This window comes from Ursus arctos, unplaced genomic scaffold (genome assembly GCF_023065955.2).
Source record: "Ursus arctos isolate Adak ecotype North America unplaced genomic scaffold, UrsArc2.0 scaffold_27, whole genome shotgun sequence".
Taxonomy (NCBI): domain Eukaryota; kingdom Metazoa; phylum Chordata; class Mammalia; order Carnivora; family Ursidae; genus Ursus; species Ursus arctos.
In genome coordinates this window covers 26,205,686-26,224,602 of record NW_026622952.1, presented here as the reverse complement: position 1 = coordinate 26,224,602, position 18,917 = coordinate 26,205,686, and the positions used below count along the sequence as shown (strand labels likewise).

The 18,917-nt window shown below is 51.5% G+C and overlaps 1 protein-coding gene across 12 annotated transcripts in view; it reads left to right on the top strand.

Moving 5' to 3' along the window:
- ARHGEF10 (Rho guanine nucleotide exchange factor 10) overlaps nucleotides 1-18,917 on the top strand; it is a 144,907-nt gene that overhangs the window by 95,110 nt on the left and 30,880 nt on the right. For 10 of the 12 annotated variants that reach the window (XM_057303400.1, XM_057303403.1, XM_048226248.2 and 7 more), the window contains 5 exons: nucleotides 975-1,091; nucleotides 3,069-3,161; nucleotides 6,485-6,655; nucleotides 8,465-8,610; nucleotides 12,410-12,585. In XM_057303400.1, coding sequence (XP_057159383.1) covers nucleotides 975-1,091; nucleotides 3,069-3,161; nucleotides 6,485-6,655; nucleotides 8,465-8,610; nucleotides 12,410-12,585 — 703 coding nt within the window. The remainder of the gene's footprint in view (nucleotides 1-974; nucleotides 1,092-3,068; nucleotides 3,162-6,484; nucleotides 6,656-8,464; nucleotides 8,611-12,409; nucleotides 12,586-18,917) is intronic. The other 2 variants (XM_048226249.2, XM_048226251.2) reach the window with 1 other exon arrangement.

Below are 18,917 nucleotides of genomic sequence, written 5' to 3'. Positions count from 1 at the left end.
GGTACAGTGCTGTCCACGGGATGTCAGCTTGAAGGTGCAAGTGGCCGTTTATCTAAACAAATGCTGTAATAATGATACCAAAGACCTTTTCTTTTTCCCTATAGAATTGTGTGGGCTTGATGACATGTATAAATTACAGGAAGCGTATAAATTACAGGATGCCTCGGCACAACACAGGAACAGGAGTTCTTACTAAAATATTTGCATGACGCCTTTCGTGGATCTTTATGAAAAAGAGGAAGCAGTGGATAGTTACTTTGCAGTTGCATTTTTTGGCCGTTTTATGTGTTCAGCGTGTACATTTACTCTCTTTCTCTTCTTGAAATATTTACCTTGGCAACATTTTTTTTTAACAGGAAAACTTTACAAAATACAGTTTAGGTGAAAGCATTGTTTTCTATAAGCGACAGTCCCATCAGATACCCACTTATGGATATTACTGTTTATCTTGAGAATTAGTAGGATCTTAGGAGAATACCAGAGGGAGGTCTCTTGGTGTTTCTAGGAAAACAGGACAGGGACCAACGTGGCCCTTCAGCTAGAGAGGCTGGAGGGGATCAGTCCCCCCCCCCCAACATTTCCAGGGGACACTCAGTGGCTGCTAGTCTAGCTTTTGGGGACTGCGTGGCATCCTCTCCTGGAGGCGAAATCCACAAAGTGAGGATTGCCCGGAAGTTAAAGATGGGGTCTGCTTAGCTGAAGGCCCCACCGCCAGGGATCTGAGCAAGGATGCCGACAAGCGCATCGGGGCGAGCAGAGTAAGATCGACCAGCTGTTTAAACAATTCCTAACAAGTTTGCTTAAAGAAGAAAAAAAATCACACGGGGTCATAATGAAGTGTGTCCTGTGGAAACATCCCAGTGACTGAGAGGTTACTTTTAGGGCAGGTTTCGAATCTTTTATCATATCCTGGAAGAGGGAGCCCCTGGGCTCTATGCACTGTTGATAGTTCTCAATTTTCTCTGGCCTTTCAGTTTTCCAAATCCATGGTGCTGGACGCCTACAGCGAGTATGTGAATAATTTCAGCACAGCGGTGGCAATCCTCAAGAAAACGTGTGCTACAAAGCCTGCTTTTCTCGAGTTTTTAAAGGTAAGCACTCTTTTTTTTTTTTTTTTTCCCATTTTGGGTTATCACACCCTCTGATAACAGCTTTCATGTCAGAATACTCCATAGTGAAATTTTACTGCACTTTGTCTCTCAACACGTAATGTTAATTGTCATAAAGATTTTGGTAGGAAGATGTTGGGTCCGTGCTAGAAACAGAGATGAATCTTCAGTGGTGGCAGGACTTTTTGAAAATAACCTTTATTTGCACCTCCTTGGAAGGGTGTAGGTGGATGGGCAGACAGAAAGTTAAGGTCCGATCCCAGAGGAAGCTGCCTTTGGCTTCCTGTCCTTCAGCAAGAGACAGAACGTTTGGGATTGGGGTGGAGCTCTCCGGCCCCCTTCCATTCAGAGCAATAAGCTGATCGCCGAAGGATGAGCCCTGTGTGGGCCGAGGGCTCCATCCCTGCTCTGGTGAGAGGGGAGGTGCGTCTGATGCTGATGACGCGGAGTTGTTGTTGACCTGGGAGATTTAGCCCATGGTCCCTCACCGTGGCCAGTCACCAACCCCAGACCTCCTTTGCGCGAGGCCCCAATTCCCATCATAAAACCTTGGGCCAAAGTTTGTTCTTGTTACTTGAACTGAATTCCCGAAGCCCCTGCTACCTGCAGCGAGTGGCCTCAGGCGACATTCTCCCCGGCCAGTTACACTGAAGCTGAATTCTTGCCCCTCCTTCTCTGGTCAGGGTTAGCGGAGGGATTATGTCAGCCCCCAGCTTCGGGGGTCTTGGTGCTCGGTGGTCTTTCCCTATCTCAGCACGGCTCCTGGGGGAAGGAAACACAGGTGATTCCCACATTCATTTCCTGGAGGAGGTTGTAAGTGTCTTGCAGATGCTGATGGAACCTGAGATGTCAGCTAGGGGTCAGCCGTGGCTCCTGCTGTCAGGTGACCTCCTGCCAGGTGGCCTGGGGATGAGGACGTGTGTCATCCTGGTCCAGCCCGGGAACCAGTGTTAGTGGTGGTGATGGGGCTGAGCCCTCGCTCTGCCATCCGACCACACCGCTCCTTTAGCTGGAGACCCCACCCTGGTGTGCAAATGGTCCAGCCTGCTGGAGCGTCCCTCCCCGGCTCAGAGAGGCGGGTTGAGGGACTAGGCAGCCCCTGCCACATGGGAGAGGAGCCCTCAGACCAGACATCCTCTGCCATAGCCGCTCCTGGGGCAGCTCACACAGGACACAGACCCAGGGACACCCCCACCCCTCACCCTGAGAGCCTCACCCCCAGAGCCAAGCCTGGCTGGCCGTGGCTGCCACGGAGAACTCGCCTCATGCGTGGGGCAGGCTGCCTTTAAGGGCCCTTGCAACTCTTGGTTGGGGTTCTGTGATATTTTTTTTTCTTTTTCTTTTTTTCTTTTTTTTTAAAGGATTTTATTTATTTGAGATAGAGTAAACAAGAAAGAGCACAAGCAGGGGAAGGGGCAGAGGGAGAGAGAGAAGCAGGCTCCCCACTGAGCAAGGAGCAGGATGACAGGGAAGGAACTTGATCCCAAGACCCCGGGATCATGACCTGAGCCAAAGGCAGACACTTCACTGGCCAGGCCACCCAGGTGCCTCGTTTTCTTTTTTTTTGTAAATGCGCTTTTCAGGTGGTTGTAGAATTTCAGAAACTAACTCAATTCGTAGAGGGTTGAATTGCGTTTGTAAATGGATGAGCCCTGCCCGGCTGTCAGAGGTGGCTTGTAAAGCATGGAACGCAAACAGCGACAGAGTTCAGTTCCCAACCCGCCACAGCGTGCTCTCGACCTCAGGCGCGAGCACGCGTGTGGTGTGATGCCAGGTGTGGGAGTATTTTGCAGCAAATCTGCATGCACTCTCTCTGCTGAGTGAAGACGGGGCATGGGCTTCGGGCCAGCGGGTCGGCCTCCTGCCGATGCGTCTATGCTGTGGCGGGAGGGCAGCCGCGGACCCGGGTGGGGGTCCCCGCCGCCCCGAAGTGCGAGTAAGCTGGGCTTCTCCCCACAGCAGTGCCAGGAGTCCAGCCCCGACCGCGTCACGCTCTACAGCCTGATGATGAAGCCCATACAGAGGTTCCCACAGTTCATTCTGCTGCTCCAGGTAAGGACGTGTGCCTTTCCCAGCGTCTGTCTGCAAGCCGCGTCTGTGCTCCTGCTTCTGTCTCCGACCTCCTCTCTCCTCCTTCCCCGAGCAGTTACGGGAGGGCAGAGTCGGGGGGCGGGGGGCCTGGAGCATGAACACGGCCCTGGACCCTCACCGGCCCGCTCAGGCATGAGCGGAGGGGGCCGGATGCATGTTCCCCGGGGACAGAAAGGAATCCGCCCCCTCCTGCCGCTGTCAGGGTCTGGGTCTAGGGTCAGAAGGAAAAATGACCTACCCTCTGGCCAGAGGGTACAGCTGGGCTCAGGAGCCCGAGTCACAATTCAGACAGACCGTGCCTGTCGCGAGCGTGGTCCACAAATGGTGTGGGGACCGGAGATGCCATGGCGGAGGGGCTTAGCCCTGGACCCGACGTGGCTGAAAACAGAATATTCAAATGGGTGCATGTGTTGTTTCCGACAAACCTGGTTTTGAGGACAGATGGGACTCAGCGGCGTCCGTGTAACCCACCGTCTGTGCGCACGCCTCGTCCTCCCCAACGCTGGGGGGCCCCGTGGCACGGAGGCGAACGGCAGGCCGTCTGAAGTGGATTTCTGGTGACAGTCCACGCTGGCCCCCAAGGTGTTGGTTCCTTAGATTTCTCAGGTGGCTTGGCGTGGCTTGCGTATGGGAACGCAGTGAAGGTGAATAGGGACATCATCCCGGGAAGTGGACGGGCACTCAGGCAACGTTGCCAAGGCCCCTTCCCTCAAGATCGTGGCTCCTTTTGTGACCAACCAAATCTGTGTCCTTCTAAATAAAGTCATCACAAAACTGTGAGAAAGAGGGATACACACGTTAGACTGTCAATACCAGCTATCTCCATGGCTAGCTTCATAGGCTGTTTCTGTCCTCCTCTCTTCCGCGTACGTTTTCCAGTGCGTGTCCGGTTAGCATATGGTGTGTATTGGATCCGGTTTCTGGTTTCCAACGTATGTGTTAGAGTGTTAATAACGGAAGCTCTTTGTTTACCCCTAAAATCAGAATATCCGGAAAATGTGTTTTCTTCCTCCGGTTGTCGAGTATTTCCTGAGCTCTTCAAATGTGGGAGGCTCCAGGCGGACAGTTCGGTGAGGAAGAAAGATGGAACCAATTAGCTCCTTCTTTAGCTAGATGGGGACACAGGGACCAAGGGCAAAGGCATAACCACCCTATAATCCGTGTGCTGCACATTCAAACTCACGTGCAGACTGTGCTTGGTAACGTGCTAGTAAATGCCTGGTTATCACCGGTCACCCACGACCCTGTTGGGTTTTCACGCCTCACTCATGAATACTTTTTTGTTCTTAATTAAAGTTGGATGTAGTTTTCAATCTAACTCATCAGCTTTTGGTTAACTGTTCATAAATCATGGCAAACCTTTGGCGCAGATGTTTACCGAAATATGTTTTTTTAGAAAGGGTGGGAAGGCCGTGGGAAATGGAACAAAAACATCAGAGGAAAGGCTCTGAGCCTCGTGGTGGTTGGGAGCAGGGACGTGGTCCTGGATGATATTTCTCTGATTTTGGTCTAAGAACACTGCACTTAAAAATTGCAGCATGCTGTCCCACCTGGTTTCCCTTGGGCTTAGTGAGGTCAGTCCCTGTGCGCTGGGAGACTCACCTGAGAACTCCCCGGATTTGTGTGAGTGGCTCCCCTGGCAGGCGAGGGGGTGGCTCAGGGCCGGGCCAGGGTACTTAGAAAAATGCACAGTTGAACTCAGAGTGTACACTCTGTGTGTCTGAGAGAATTGCATGGCTCGCCAGGGAGCCGGCTCCCAGTAATGATGCTCCTGGGAGCTGTTGACTGCAGGGGACACAGGGCTGGTGGCCCGGCTGGAACACTGTGGGCAGACGTGTTCCTTCACTCCTGAGTTGTGCTCTGCACACGCGGGAAGGGATGGCATGGGGACCGGCGTGCTTCCTTCCCCTTCCTTTGGCCCATCAGGCACCCTGCTCTCCTTGTTTCTGCACTGGTCCCAGCTCTCCTAGGCCCTGTTACTGGTGGCGCTGGGACCCCACAGCCTTCCCTGATCCAGGGTAAAGCTGAATTGCCCTGGCTTTTCCAGGCCTGCTGGTTTTGGACACGTGGTCCCATAGGAATCTTTGTCTCACTGTATCCCACTACCATTTTCGGTCCTGTGTTGGACCAACATGACTTGCAGTCTGGACAGGACGACAGACGTCCCTTTTTCCTTACTCGGTTCTCTCCTGGCGTCTGGCGGACCCCCCGCCCCCACCGCGGCTCTGCTGGTGCGGTACTTGTCCTGGTCGTGGTCAGGTACCAGGCCGGCCCCGCCAGCTTGTGACGTTGGAGCCAGAGTCATTGTAAGGTGATTTAGTTGCCTTGATCCGATTTGAAGTGACTCACAGGGAAGCAGGTGTATAACAGGGTCTATATAGTCCATTCAGACCGGAAACATTTCATCACATCTGCCAGGTTTTGTTTGTTCAGATAAAAAGCAGGTTAGAAGGTGAGGGCGCTGTTGGATTCCAGCGCCAGCTGAGTTGACATCAGCATAGGGGGCCAGGCAGAGGGTCAGACCGGCTCTGAGAAGGGTGCTTCCGGACACATCTGCTTCCAGCCGCAGAAGCCAGTATGTGGTCTGCGTGGGCGGGCTGAGGCACACCAGGGGTCCTGTGTCAAAGCAAGGTGACCACCTCGTGGCTGCCACTTAGATGTTGGTCTTGAAAGTCGACGCCTGTGTTGGACGCACAGAGCACCATCTCATCAGTGACCAGATCGTCGCTCCCTCCATGCAACCATCTCTTCCCTTTGTGACACTGCGGACGTGGATGGGAGAGTGTCTGGCCCCCTTCCAGTAGGGGTGGGGCGCCCCCGGGAGAGTGGATCCTGCTGTGTGTGGCGAAGGCACGGGAGTCATGCCGCCCACTTCATGTCTGGAAGCCGACCTTTGGGGCCTGGGTCCGTCGGTCCGCCTCGGGTTGAGAGAAGCAGGCTAGGAGTTACCTTGAACGTGGTTATGGAGGGCAGGACTTTCTAGGATGTGGCACATTCGTGTTTATAGTGCCCTTTATTGGGAAATGCTGTTTTTTTCCATCAGCAAAGCCATTTAGTAAGTTCATTTTGTTTTTGCAAAAGGAGCTGTTCCAGCGTGTAGCCAAATCGTGAGTCACTGGCTTATTATTCTCTCCCCGGTGCTTATTTTATCCTCCCCCAGAAGTAGCTGATGAGGCCGCCAGCTCGTGAGCAACGCGGCTGCTGGCTGGGAGCGTGCATAGGCCGCCTTCTGCGCCCCCGCACCAACAGTCACATGTGCCCTTTTTACCGTGTGTCTCCCACAGGACATGCTGAAGAATACATCCAAAGGCCACCCTGACCGGCTGCCCCTTCAGATGGCGCTGACGGAGCTGGAAACGTTAGCGGAGAAGCTGAACGAGAGAAAGAGAGATGCGGACCAGCGCTGTGAAATCAAGCACGTCGCCAAAGCCATAAACGAGAGATACCTGAACAAGGTTGACCGAGGCTTCTCAGTCTGTGCTGGGATTCAGTTTGCTTTGTACTAACAAGCCGCAGTTCTTTCTGCCACTTGCTACTAACCTTCTGGAAGCTTTGCAGTGATGCCGCGGCCCAGGGCTCTGCCTCGGATGTCAGTGGAGAGCATCAGGCATGTCTGGGCATATTTGCTCAGGGGAAGGGGCTCCCACGTTCATGAGACCCTCGCGTGGTCTGAATCTTACTGCCAACATGTGGTGTTTCCTCTTAGGTGGTCATAATCAAAGCAGAGGACGTTACATACGTTCTTACCTGCCCGTCTGTGCACAGACTAGGCTGTGTTTATCACGGAAATGTGAGGGAAATACGGCACGAAAGCAGTTCCTAGGCAGAGCTGTATTTCTGCTTTACGTTGACAAGTCCTTTTCCTGCGACAGCAAGCTGATTTTGTGTAGACGTCACCTTATTTACTTAGGGCCCTGGTCCACAGGAACAGGTTCATTGATCGGAGTGGTGTTATATAATTCTATATCGGATTCATCGTTGCTAAAATCACTTCCATTTCTGTCTGTAGGGCTAATTTCCTACCCGATAGTGACCCTCAGTGGCTTAATTACAAGAACTTTAATACATTTTGAGGAACAGGTTTTTCCTGATTTTTATGTAGGAATTTCTATGAGCCGAAAATCGCCGGAGGTGATGGTGATGTCGTTTAGATCCTGCTTGCCTGTGGTAGCAGTGTTTGCAAAGCTGTGTGGGGCACAGGGTAAGGCCGACGGGGAACTGGTGCGTGTCCCTCGCCCGCGATCCCGGACCCGTGCACACGGCCTCATCATCCCCGCGAGCACGCCAAGTGTAGGTTGACCGTGATCTCGGCCACTGCAGATACGGGATCAGAACACCATCTGGGTGTCCAGAGCATCTGGGCTGCAGATTCCCCATGTTCCTTTGGGCTGAATTGTTACAATAAGCCTGACCTCTGTAAGCTGTATCTCATCATACTGATGAGTACGAAGCGTCTCTGCAGAGGACCCAGGGTGTTGTGTTGAGCTCAGTGAAATGAAATATGGCGTATCTCAAGAAGCTAAGATGTTTTCTTTTTTATGCCATCCTTTGGGAAAACGAAAATCACCCGGGGAACTATTGCACTTACATAAAACATCCTCGGTTGGCATAGTGTTATAAGGAACAATGGTTGGCCGGCCATGGATAACTGTCTGTAAAGATTGGAGCTTCTACTCAGGCAGCTCATTTAAAGGGAAGGAAGACAACTGACAGGTGAAAACAAATGAGTCCTCCTTTGCTGAATCAGTATCTCTCAGCTGGGGGAGTTTTTTTTTTTCCCCAAAGATTTTGTTTATTTATTTGACAGAGAGAGAGACACAGAGAGAGAGGGAACACAAGCAGGGGGAGTGGGAGAGGAAGAAGCAGGCTCCCAGCAGAGCAGGGAGCCTGATGCGGGGCTCGATCCCAGGACCCTGGGATCACGCCCTGAGCCAAACGCAGACGCTTAACGACTGAGCCACCCAGGCGCCCCTCAGCTGGGGGAATTCTGTTTACAAGGGCTGGGTTAGACTCCTTTCACTGTTTAGGATAACTCCAAACACTGTGAAACTATGCAGTTAAAAAAAAAAAAAGCCACTCTCAGAATTCTATGTCGTATGCACATAAAGTGCGATTGGAAGTATGCGAATTCTCTGGAAAGGGGAAGATCTGCAAAGCTTTCACGCTTTATGCTCCTGTATTTGGCAAGACTTCCGCTCACCCTTTTTCTTCTTTTGATGAGCTTGATGGCGGGAAGCATGTCAAGTGTGACTTTGAATGTTCAGCTTCTCAGCAGTGGGAATCGGTACCTTGTGCGATCCGACGATATGATAGAAACCGTTTACAACGACAGAGGAGAGATCGTTAAAACCAAGGAGCGCCGCGTCTTCATGCTGAGCGATGTGCTAATGTGTGCCACGGTCAGTGCACGGTGAGCATGCGCCTCCTTCACGGGCTCGGCCTTGCGCCCGCGTGGGTGCGCGTCCCAGATGGGCAGATGGCTCTGCTAGAAGTCCCATTCAGGCTGCCCTGGTATGTGCGCAGAACTCCGTCTCCTTGTCCTGTGATGCCGGGGAACCAGGACCTAAACAGGCGTATTATTATTTTATTTTATTTTATTTTATTTTATTTTTTTTTATTTTATTTTATTATTATTTTTTTTAAAGATTTTATTTATTTATTCGACAGAGATAGAGACAGCCAGCGAGAGAGGGAACACAAGCAGGGGGAGTGGGAAAGGAAGAAGCAGGCTCATAGCGGAGGAGCCTGATGTGGGGCTCGAACCCATAACGCTGGGATCACGCCCTGAGCCAAAGGCAGACGCTTAACCGCTGTGCCACCCAGGCGCGCCATATTTTATTTTATTTTTTAATTTTTTGAAAAAGATTTTCTTTATTTGAGAGAGAGCAAGCACAAGGAGGGGGCGCGGCAGACAGAGGGAGAAGCAGACGCCCCTCTGAGCAGGGAGCCCGATGCGGGACTCAATCTCAGGACCCTGAGATCATGACCTGATCTGAAAGCAGACAGTTAACTGACTGAGCCACCCAGGTGCCCTAGACAAGCGTGTTTTTAAACGGGTCCAGTGCAAAGTCGCAAGGTCACTACTGGAGAAAATTCGGGACGTTTGGTATATTTTTCTTTAAACATAAGGCCAATGTTGGACAGAAACTACATTGGGTTTCTTTTATTTCCCTCCTAAATCATTCTACAGTCTTGTTGTAATCATCATTCTGATCCTTTCTCTTTAGCTGCCCCTCTGTGGGGACATTTCTGATAAGCATTTTTCTTGTATGATTATATCGGTGCCATTTATGTTCACTGTGAACCAAGAAAATGAGTACGTACCACTTCATCATTGCTTATCCTTAAATCATTTACTATCAGAACCGCTCCCTAACACCTAGAATGTTGTCACTGGTCGACGATATTTGAAGTTAGTGTCTTCAGCTAGAGGGGATTGTAAGGGAACTGAGGTAGAATGGAATGTTCTGAGCTGAACACTCTGGGTGCTTTATGGAATAGCGCACGCTGACGCGGTGTCCTTAGCAGCTTATTGTGGCTTGAGAGGCTCCTGGTTAAACTCTCAGGAGTTTGGGATGCAGTTGCCAAACCACTGGCAGCTTGAACTTGTCCATCTGAGTGTTGACAGCACAGAAGCTGGCCAGTGAGACTGTGAGGGCTTCCTCTCCCAGCAGGAGCCCCATGTGAGGCCTTCATGAGCATGCCACCAGATGGGAGCCAGCATGGGTGCCTGTGGTCCTCTTGTGGTGGCCGCTCCCCAGTGCCGTGGAGCCCCAGTAGGAAGGCTGGGTGGGTGGGCGTGCGGGGGCTCACATGGTGCAGCCCGGCCCCCAACCCCGCCTCTCAGAGCTTCGGGAAAGCACCCCATCTCGCTGAGCCTCACAGCACGCTCTATAGAATAATGGCGGGGAAGCCAGCGATCCCTGGGACTCCTGGGAGGGTCCAGCCGAGGACCCCCGTCAGACCCTCTAGCCCCGCGCCTGGCACGGTGCTGCCCAGTAACCATCAGTTTTTACGATGGTCCTTCCTCATCCTCACTTACTTTGAGGCAGCTACAGAATAAGTCTGGAAAATATGCCAATTTTTAAAAATTATTAGAGAGGAGAGAGCGTATGTGGGGAGGGGTGGAGGGAGAGAGAGAATCTCAAGGAGACTCAGTGCTCAGCATGGAGCCTGATGCGGGGCTTGATCTCACAACCCTGAGACCGTGACTTGAGCCAAAATCAAGAGTCAGACGCTTAACCGACTGAGCCACCCAGGCACCTCCAAAATATGCCAATTTTAATGACTGCCCCGTGTCAGGAGTCCTGTTTGCTTGATTCATATCTGTGGCTCAGCCTTTATCGTTGAACTTGCCGTGGCCACACGTGGACCTCTGGAAGCAGCCACAGTTGGCGTGGTTTGGCCACTGCCTTCACCCACGTGTGGAAAGGAGCAGCTTTGTGAGACGTGTGCCGAGCGTGTATGCCCCATCAGTGAGTGCTTTCTGCTCCTGATGCTCCCGTCCCGTGAGCCACTTCCTGCCACACAGAACCCAGTGGTGCACATTTTGTGGAATGGTTTCCAGGCTTAACTGTCCAGGAAGCACCCCCTTTCCAGGTGAAGCCGGTCAGCTTTCTGCACACCAGAAAGATGAGGTCATGCAGTGAAGGGACTTTGTGGACAGCAAAGCACGGTGCAGACGTGGGTGTTTCTTGTCCCACATGTTTGCTGTTGTAAGCAACCTTCGTCTGAACGTAGCAGGAGGGGCCACCCGCCGCCCCAGGTCCTGCAGCGTCCAGGGGGCGGCCCAGGTGCACCCTTTACCAAAGGCTCTTAAGTCAGGTTGGGTCTTTTGAAATTTTATGTCATTTTAAAAACCTCAAGATGAAAAATACACTTTCAAGATGAACAAGAAGTGGATGAATCCTTAAAAAATGTATTTAGCTGTATTCACTACCAGGGCTGTTCCTTCAAATAACACCCCGGGCTGCGGCAGGGATCCCAGGTTCTGACAACCTTCTACAAAGTGAGGAAAGGGGGATGGTCCAGTGGCCACTGACGTGTTCTCAGTGACACTCCTGGGAGGTGGTGAAGGGAAAACCCACTTTGGTCAGGCTGAAATGTTCAGATGGCCCCAAGGGACCCCTTGACAGCCTCAGAACAGCAAGGTCCCCCAAACCTCTGTAGGAGTGAGGATCTTAGATTCAAACAGGATGAGTAGAAATTCGAGTCAAGGTCATGGGCTTCTCCATTTTTACATTTAGAGCACACCTAACTCATAGAACACGCAGTCTTTCTTACTCCGTGTCTGAGTAGTGCCTTCTTCCTCTCCTTCCCACGCGGACTAGACGTTGAAAAGTAAAGCCCTCTAACACCAGAGGGAAGTCGGGTAGCTTGGGTACCAGTTGGCTCCCAACACATCAAGTATTTCAGTTTAAAGTATAGTGTCCAGCATTTTGGTTATTCCTGTCTACATTTTGATTGGAAAAAATATATATGTCTTGAAGAAAGCAATCTGTGATCATCACCATAAGTAAGGAACAGTGATTGCCCTGGAGGGGAGGGTGGGTTTCCTGCCCCTTGGAGGGCCTCAGGCTGCTGGTAGCCCTGTAGCCTTGACTGGGCGGTGGTCTCAGAAGGTGTCCATTCTAGCATTTTCCACCTGTCTGAACAGGTGTGCTTTGTATCTTTCTGTGCATGTATGCTTCATTTTATGGCAAAAGAAGAAAATAATCTGTATAGGTCGTGGGATTTTTTCCTTAATTTTTACATAATAAGTATTTTAATCATGGAGCATAATGATAGGATTTAATTTTATTAAAATAGTTACAGTAAAACCAAGAGTAAAGAGGGAAACTTTGATAAGAAGTGACCAGAGAATATCTGTGCACATAGATTTTCCCTGTTAATGGTACTAGCCAGAACACACATGCATCTCTGCTCAAACAGCCATCAGGAAACCTCCAGCTTGTTCCCTTTAAGCTTTGATGGGACCGTGAGGGCTCTCTGGGAGATAAGCATTCCGTGTTCTCCCGTCTTCCTGGATTAGGCAGTGGAGAGTTCTAACCCTCTCATCCACTGGGAGACCTCTTTAAAGAACCAAATAGTAACTGTTTGTAAGAAAGTCAGAAGCAGGATGTGTTTCTCACTTGAGTACCTAAGGGATGAAAAGTGTCTTGACTTACACGTGTAATGAATCCTAACACCCCGATTCCTCCTCCTTTCAGCACCTCAGACAGCAACACGATAATGTCCACCAGCCAAAGGTATTTGTTAAAGTGGAGTGTTCCTCTTGGACACGTGGAAGTAATAGAGTATGGCAATAATGACGGTGCTGGAGAAAACAGGTGTCCCCCCATGCACCCACCCGAGAGCCTGGCGGTGGTCGCCAACGCCAAGCCAAGTAAGTGTCACTTTTACTATTGTGCGTGCGCGTCTTGGGGCCGGCGTCAGTACCAACCTAACAGGCCCTGTTTCCTCGGCCTCCGCATCCAAGGACCAGGGAAATGGTCAGGCTGTTGGGCGATACCATCTTTGGAGCCTGTGTTTTATGTTGGCTGATAAACGTAGACCGATAAGCCCACTAGACTCTCATCTTTGAGCTTGTCCCCACTGGTGAGAATCCTTTGGGTTTACAGGGAAGCCCCATCATGTGGGTTGTGTTCAGTCACCCCAGGTTTGTTCTGTTCTGTGTTTCCCAGCTTGGCAGTGAGGGCTCTGGCTCCTGTCTCCTGAGCAGGCCTGGAAGCCCTCCAGCGTGTGGACCTCCGTTGTAGGCTCTGCTCTGCACCAGCTCATGCAGCCCCTCCCCTCTCCCCCAGGCTCCCCAGGGAGGGGGTGCTGGGTCCTAACGAGCCGAGATGAGCCAAGGGTGTCCTGACACTTCGGCAATGCTTTGACAGCTGTGTAATATGTATGGTCTTTATTACTAAAGGGTCTTTGGGCTGTAGATTTTGAACGTAGTGTAGTATTCATGACTTTCTCCTTCCCTCTCTCTTTTTTAATCCAAATAAAGCCTGGCTGAGTTTCACTCACTCGCCGGCCACTGCCTCCGTTGTGGAACACACAAAATGGGGACCTGCAGTAAACCTTTTCATACGTGGAATGAGCCTTTTATATTAAATATTCGTGGTATAAATATATTGGGCAACCTTTCAGATTATTTTGCTTCCAACGTGTTCGGAAGAAGGTGCCTTTGAAGCCTGTAACTTTTCTGGCTGCGTCTGCATGTGCGCTAGGACTCACAGGAACAGGGCCTGGTGAGCATTAGATCTAATTTGCTGTGAGGTCTCCCGTTGCTCTTGTTTGTGTAATGTTAACAGTCAGTCGCTCGGTTGGGTAATCAGCCTGGTAGGCTACGTCCTCAAGCACAGTATTACAGGTCCCACGGTCCCGAGTCACCGACTGCTAAGTCCTTCTTAAAGGACTTGCAGACAGTCTCAGCGAGTAATCAAAATACCAGACCATGCCACAGATTTTCCGCAGCGGGGATATACTGAAGAGTGACATGGGGAGGGGAGGGAAGCGTTCTTCCAGACGGATGCGTGGCAGTAAGATTTGGCTCCAGGTCAACTTGTGTTATCTCATTTGTTATAAGTTCGTAAAAGTCCATTTAAATTGCTTGCAGTATTGGTTGCAAATCCAACGTGTGTCTTGGTTTTGTGAACAAAATAATGCCTTCATGTGTTTATCATGGTAGCAGTGTTAAGATGCATTTGCAATTAAGATTGCGTCCTCGTGCCCAAATCAGCAGGGGCGGCTTTGATCCGTAGAATGGGTACTGCGTGTTGGGGCAGCACTGTGTTTTCCTATTCCTGTTTTTATTTATGATTTCTATTGAGCTAAATTAGAATAAGATTCGAATCAATTAGCAATGTTAAAAAACATACAGCAGAAAGACTCAGTTTTTGAAATATAGTCGACCCTTAACACAGGGGTTAGGGACACCGATCCCCGTGTGTTGAAAATCCTCGTATATAATTTGACTCTCCAAAAACTTAACTATTAAAAACCTACTGCTGAACAGAAGCCCTACCAATAACATAAACAGGGGGCTAGCACACACTTTGTATGCTTTAGGAATCCTATACCGTGTTCTTACAATAAAGTGAGTGAGAGGACGTGAAACGTCGTTAAGAAAGTGATAAGAGAAAACACATTTACGGTACTGCTCTGTATTTATCAAAGAAACTCGTGTAGAAACGGACCTGCACAGTTCAAAGCCATGTTGTGCAAGGGTTGACTGTCCGTGGAAAAAAGGACATTGGCGCCACAAACGTTCCTCCGAGCTTCCGTCCGCGACGGCAGGTCCATAGTTCCTACTGTCAACGAGAAGAAGATGTGTCACTTTGGGGAGTATCCAGTTTTTTCTTTCTCCAATTTAAGGAGAATCTCGTTGATGTATCTTAAGTTCTAGAGACTTTGGAAAATACTTGGAAACATAGACAGTTGTGTTTTGCGGACTTGCCGTGACCTTTCCGTGTCCCTCTGACAAAGCACGCACGTAACCTTGGTGAAGGCAATTGGTTTGGGGAGCATCTTTTTTGCATATTGTCCTAAAGAGAGAATGTAAGTGACAGCCCTGTTCTGCCATCCACAGAGATTCGTTCCGCTCCGTTTTGTGGGTGGAACCCATGCAGTGGGCGTAACCTATGTCATTTCATGTGCTACGGCCCTGCGTAGTGGTGTGCACCCCCTTTCAGAATGTTCTGTTACTACAGTGCCTTTATTTTAAGGAATCAGGGAACTGGTAACCGATGAGTATGTGAGGGACTTCGTCTACGGTTAGTCCCTCATCGTTTCCCTTTCAGCCCTGTGACCGGGCGTGCAGTGGGGGCCCAAGGAGTAATTTGCTGAGCGAATGAAAAGAAAAATGGAATCACCAACCACTGTTAAATTTTTAATGAAACTGTGTCTTTCTACTGACCTGTTTGTCAAAGGCCTGTTCTAAACCGAGCGCCATGTCCTGGTAGCCCCCAGATGAGTGAGGGGTAGACTATGCCTTCAGAAGCCCCAGGAGACGGATGCCAGAGCACGGGTGTGATGCACTATGATACATTCCTTGACAGAAAACAGGGCAAAATACTTTGGGAGATCAAAAGGGGATAATTTTCTCAGAGAGACGCCTCTTGAGCTAGGTTTTAAAGGAGGCGTAGGATTTCACAGAGAGAGAGTGGGAGGACATGCGTCAGTTGATCGATTCATTCTGCTGATCTTCATCTGACACCCGCCTCGCACACAGTAAGGAGTTTATGGCGGCTGTTTGTGTGACTGGAACCTTCCCAGCCTGTGGGGGTCCCTCCAGATTCTGGAGGACCGACAGTTGTCTGTTCAGGGGGGCCCAGTTCCATCCACAGGAATATGAATGGGAAGAGGCTTCCAGGTTGTCCTGTGATTGCGTAAGACATCGTGAAGTACTCACTGTGGCTCTCCAGCTGGTGGGATTGCTTCGTCTGGAAGGAAGGGCCCTCGGACCGGGCAGGGAGGTGCCATGTGGACCCCAGAGCCTGAGACACTGCTTGGTGGATCCTCTTCCTCTTCTGACGTCAGTTACTTGCATGGTGGGACACCAGGACAGCAAAGCGTAGGGTTGGGGAAGGAACACAGAATAATTGCCGATTACTCCGTAAACTGCTTGTTTCTTGGAATAACGAAGAGCAGGATGAAGGTGACTGGTCATGCATAGGTGATGCTGGCTTCTCCAGGAGAGACAGCTAACGTGCCGTTCACCCATGGAGCCATCCTCCCTCCTTAGCAGATTGTGGCCATAAGAGGGTTGGATTGGGAATTGTCTGGACACAGCTTTCCAGGTGGGAAGGCCTCCAGGAAGCCGTGTTCTCGGCCCTGGAGTCCTGGGAGGGACGCTTTGTAGAGCATCAGTCTGTTGTTAGGCCCGTCCTTGTGTTCCTGTTTCCTGACCCCGTCACTCACTAACCTCAGCTCTGTGTCAGACGTGTTACTTGTGTAAGCATTAGTGTATTTTAGCAGGGTGTTCTCGTACAACACAGTTCACTCTGAGTGTACAGGGGTCATTGCCTTGGCAGTGCCGAATGGACAGGCACTGCTGAGAGCGGAGAGAGGCCAGTGGGCATCGAGTCTGAGGGTCGGGAGGGGGGTCCCAGCACCTGGGCCTCTGTGGGAGCAGGTGTTCGCTTCGTTCCTGGCTTAGTGGTGCACCTTAGCTGTGTGGACCCCGGTCTCTTGGTCTCCCTGTCCACAGAGGGGACCCAAGTTTTAGCTCTAAGCTCTGAAATGATGGGTTGGAGTATATGGCCTCTTAAATGCCTTCTAGATTAATAAAAAAATGTTTTTTAACACATTGTGCTAATTCTGTGTGTGCTGGAAGACTGAACTCAAGCCAGACTTCCGTGGGGCGTTTTCAGGTTTCCGGTCAGGGAAACCGGGAACAGCACGTTTACTGTTCAGCCCTGGGAAAGGACTGTCCCGCCCCGTCCACACGCGTCCAGCAATGAGGGTGAGTCTGGGGTTGGGGCCAGACAATGAACTGCTCTGTGGGCATCGAATCCATAATATTGATCTCACTCCCACCAGCCTGCAGCCAGCGAGTCGCGCGCTGCTCCTGCAGATAAAACCGTGTCCCCTCCACGAGTCACAGTTAGCTGGGCTGTCTCCGCTGTCTCACAGGTTTTTGTAGAAAGCTTCAGATTCACCCGCAGTGCTTTTGTTCCTTCTGATTCTCTCGCATTTGTCATCCCTCAATTATTTTGAGATGCGAAGTCGGAATTCTTTGTTCCGTCCGTAGCCATGTGATTTTCTGCTGTGTGGATGACTGAGCTCTGAAATCAGGATTGGAAAATTCGGTCTGTTATTCAGCGTTGGAGACGGTGTGGGCGTCACTGCCTAGCAACGGGGCTGCAGGAGCCGTGCAGCCACCTTCCTGGGCCCCGCAGGAGCCACCCCCAGGAGGCGCTGTCCCCAGAAGAGCCCCTGGCAGAGTGTGCATCTGCTTTGCTGCCTCCGTCAGTCTCCTTGCGTTGTGACGTTTGACTGACACTGAATGCTCTCCGTGCAGGGGCCTGCAGGCTGGTGTCCACGGATTTGTCCACGAATCCTCTGGGATTCCGTGGGTTGGTTTCAGCTTTCAGACCTTCTGAAGTTCCTTTGCCAAATTCTGTGCTTTTTTCTGGGGTGATCGAACAGTTTTCGCCGACTTTGTGGGTTGGGGCTGGGGCTTGGGAAGAGAAAGCCCTGCAGTGCGGTGGGTTTACCTGGTGCATCAGGTGGAGTTGCCTACGTTCCTACCATCACTGTGCTGCACACCGTCTGGGGAGCCGGTTTACCAGAAAATGCATTTCCCTGGTGCCAGAGAAAAGCTGACTCATGCAGGATCCCTACAGATCAATTCCATTCGATGGTTGACTCTGGAGCACTCCCAGTTTTCAGGGGACCGGCTGCCGGAGCTGGAGCTGGGGAGGGAGGGGGTCTCCGCCCCGCAGGAGCCTCCATTGGAAGAGACCTGTCATCGCCTCTTTTTAGCACGTCGGAGGAGAAGGTGTCCGGCAGCCTGGAGAACAGTGTGGTGTGCAGGCTGCGTGTGTTTCCAAGGGGAGCGCCGTGGTGTGCACGTGTGGCTACTGCGGTCCTGTAGGGATCAGGCCTGTCGCTTTCCCGTTAGTTAGCCCTTGAGGATGATAGTCAGAGTCAGCCTGCTGTGCTTCTCTGTGCTGGGGAGCCACCCACTGTTGTGAGTGCAGGGCAGGCCCTGGCTTGTACAGCTGTGGGACCAGCGTCTGCTTCTTGTGCACCAACAGCAGACGTGCCGCTGAAAACCACCATGGGAAGAGGGCAAGACCACCTCGGTGGTGTCCTGCCCTGTCCCGGCCAGCATGCAGAGCTGCCCCCTGCTTGCCACCAGCAACTCTGTACAGAGAATAGAAAGCCACCTCGACCATCCGTGCAGGACCAGTGTCCCCTCCCATCCCCAGAGCACCTGCTCTCTGCTCACGTCTTCTCAAAGTGCCCAGACCTCCTTCTGCAGTCCTGCTGCAAAGTGGGGGCTCTGGCAGTGGGTTCCAGGGGTCAGGGACAAGGAAGGGATCACATCATTGTTACAGCTGAGCTGGCAGAGACCTAGGTATCCTTGAATTCTGAGAAGGAGGGTCCAAGGGGGAGAAGCTGGGACAGGGGGAGGGGCAGGTCCTGGACAGAAAGTAGACTGGAAACAGGGCTCAGATGCAGCGCTGGGGGGTGTGTGGGTGTGGCTTAGGGTTCTTAGCCAGAAGTGAGCACACACAGGTGCGTGGCAGCAGTTGAGCAGAAACCCCAACTCTGACCCTTCTACCTCGGAAGGCAGAGACACGGTGCCTGCACTTTAAAAATACTGGACAGGGCCTTGGAAGTCTGTGTCACACAGGAGCCCTGGATCTGGGCTGTGGGGCCAGGTTCTCGCTCTCCAGAGCGAAGGGCCAGCACTGGGGTTTGTTCAGTGCCCGATGTGGGGTCTCGAGGGGTGAGGGGTTAATCCAGGCACCCCCTCAGCCTCTCAGCGCTTGCCGTGGCCTGTGGGCGGGGACAGCAGTTCCTGATCCAGATGTGTCTGCAAGGTCAGAGGACAGGAGGGACACAACCGCCTCCAGTGAGACCATAATGATTCGAAAAGCACAGCACGTTTTAGGGCCAGGGCCTCCATGGGAGGGACTGGAGAGGAGGAAGTCGCGTCTCCCTGATTGCTTTGGTGACGGCGGCCACGTGGCATTCACCTGACACCATGGCGTG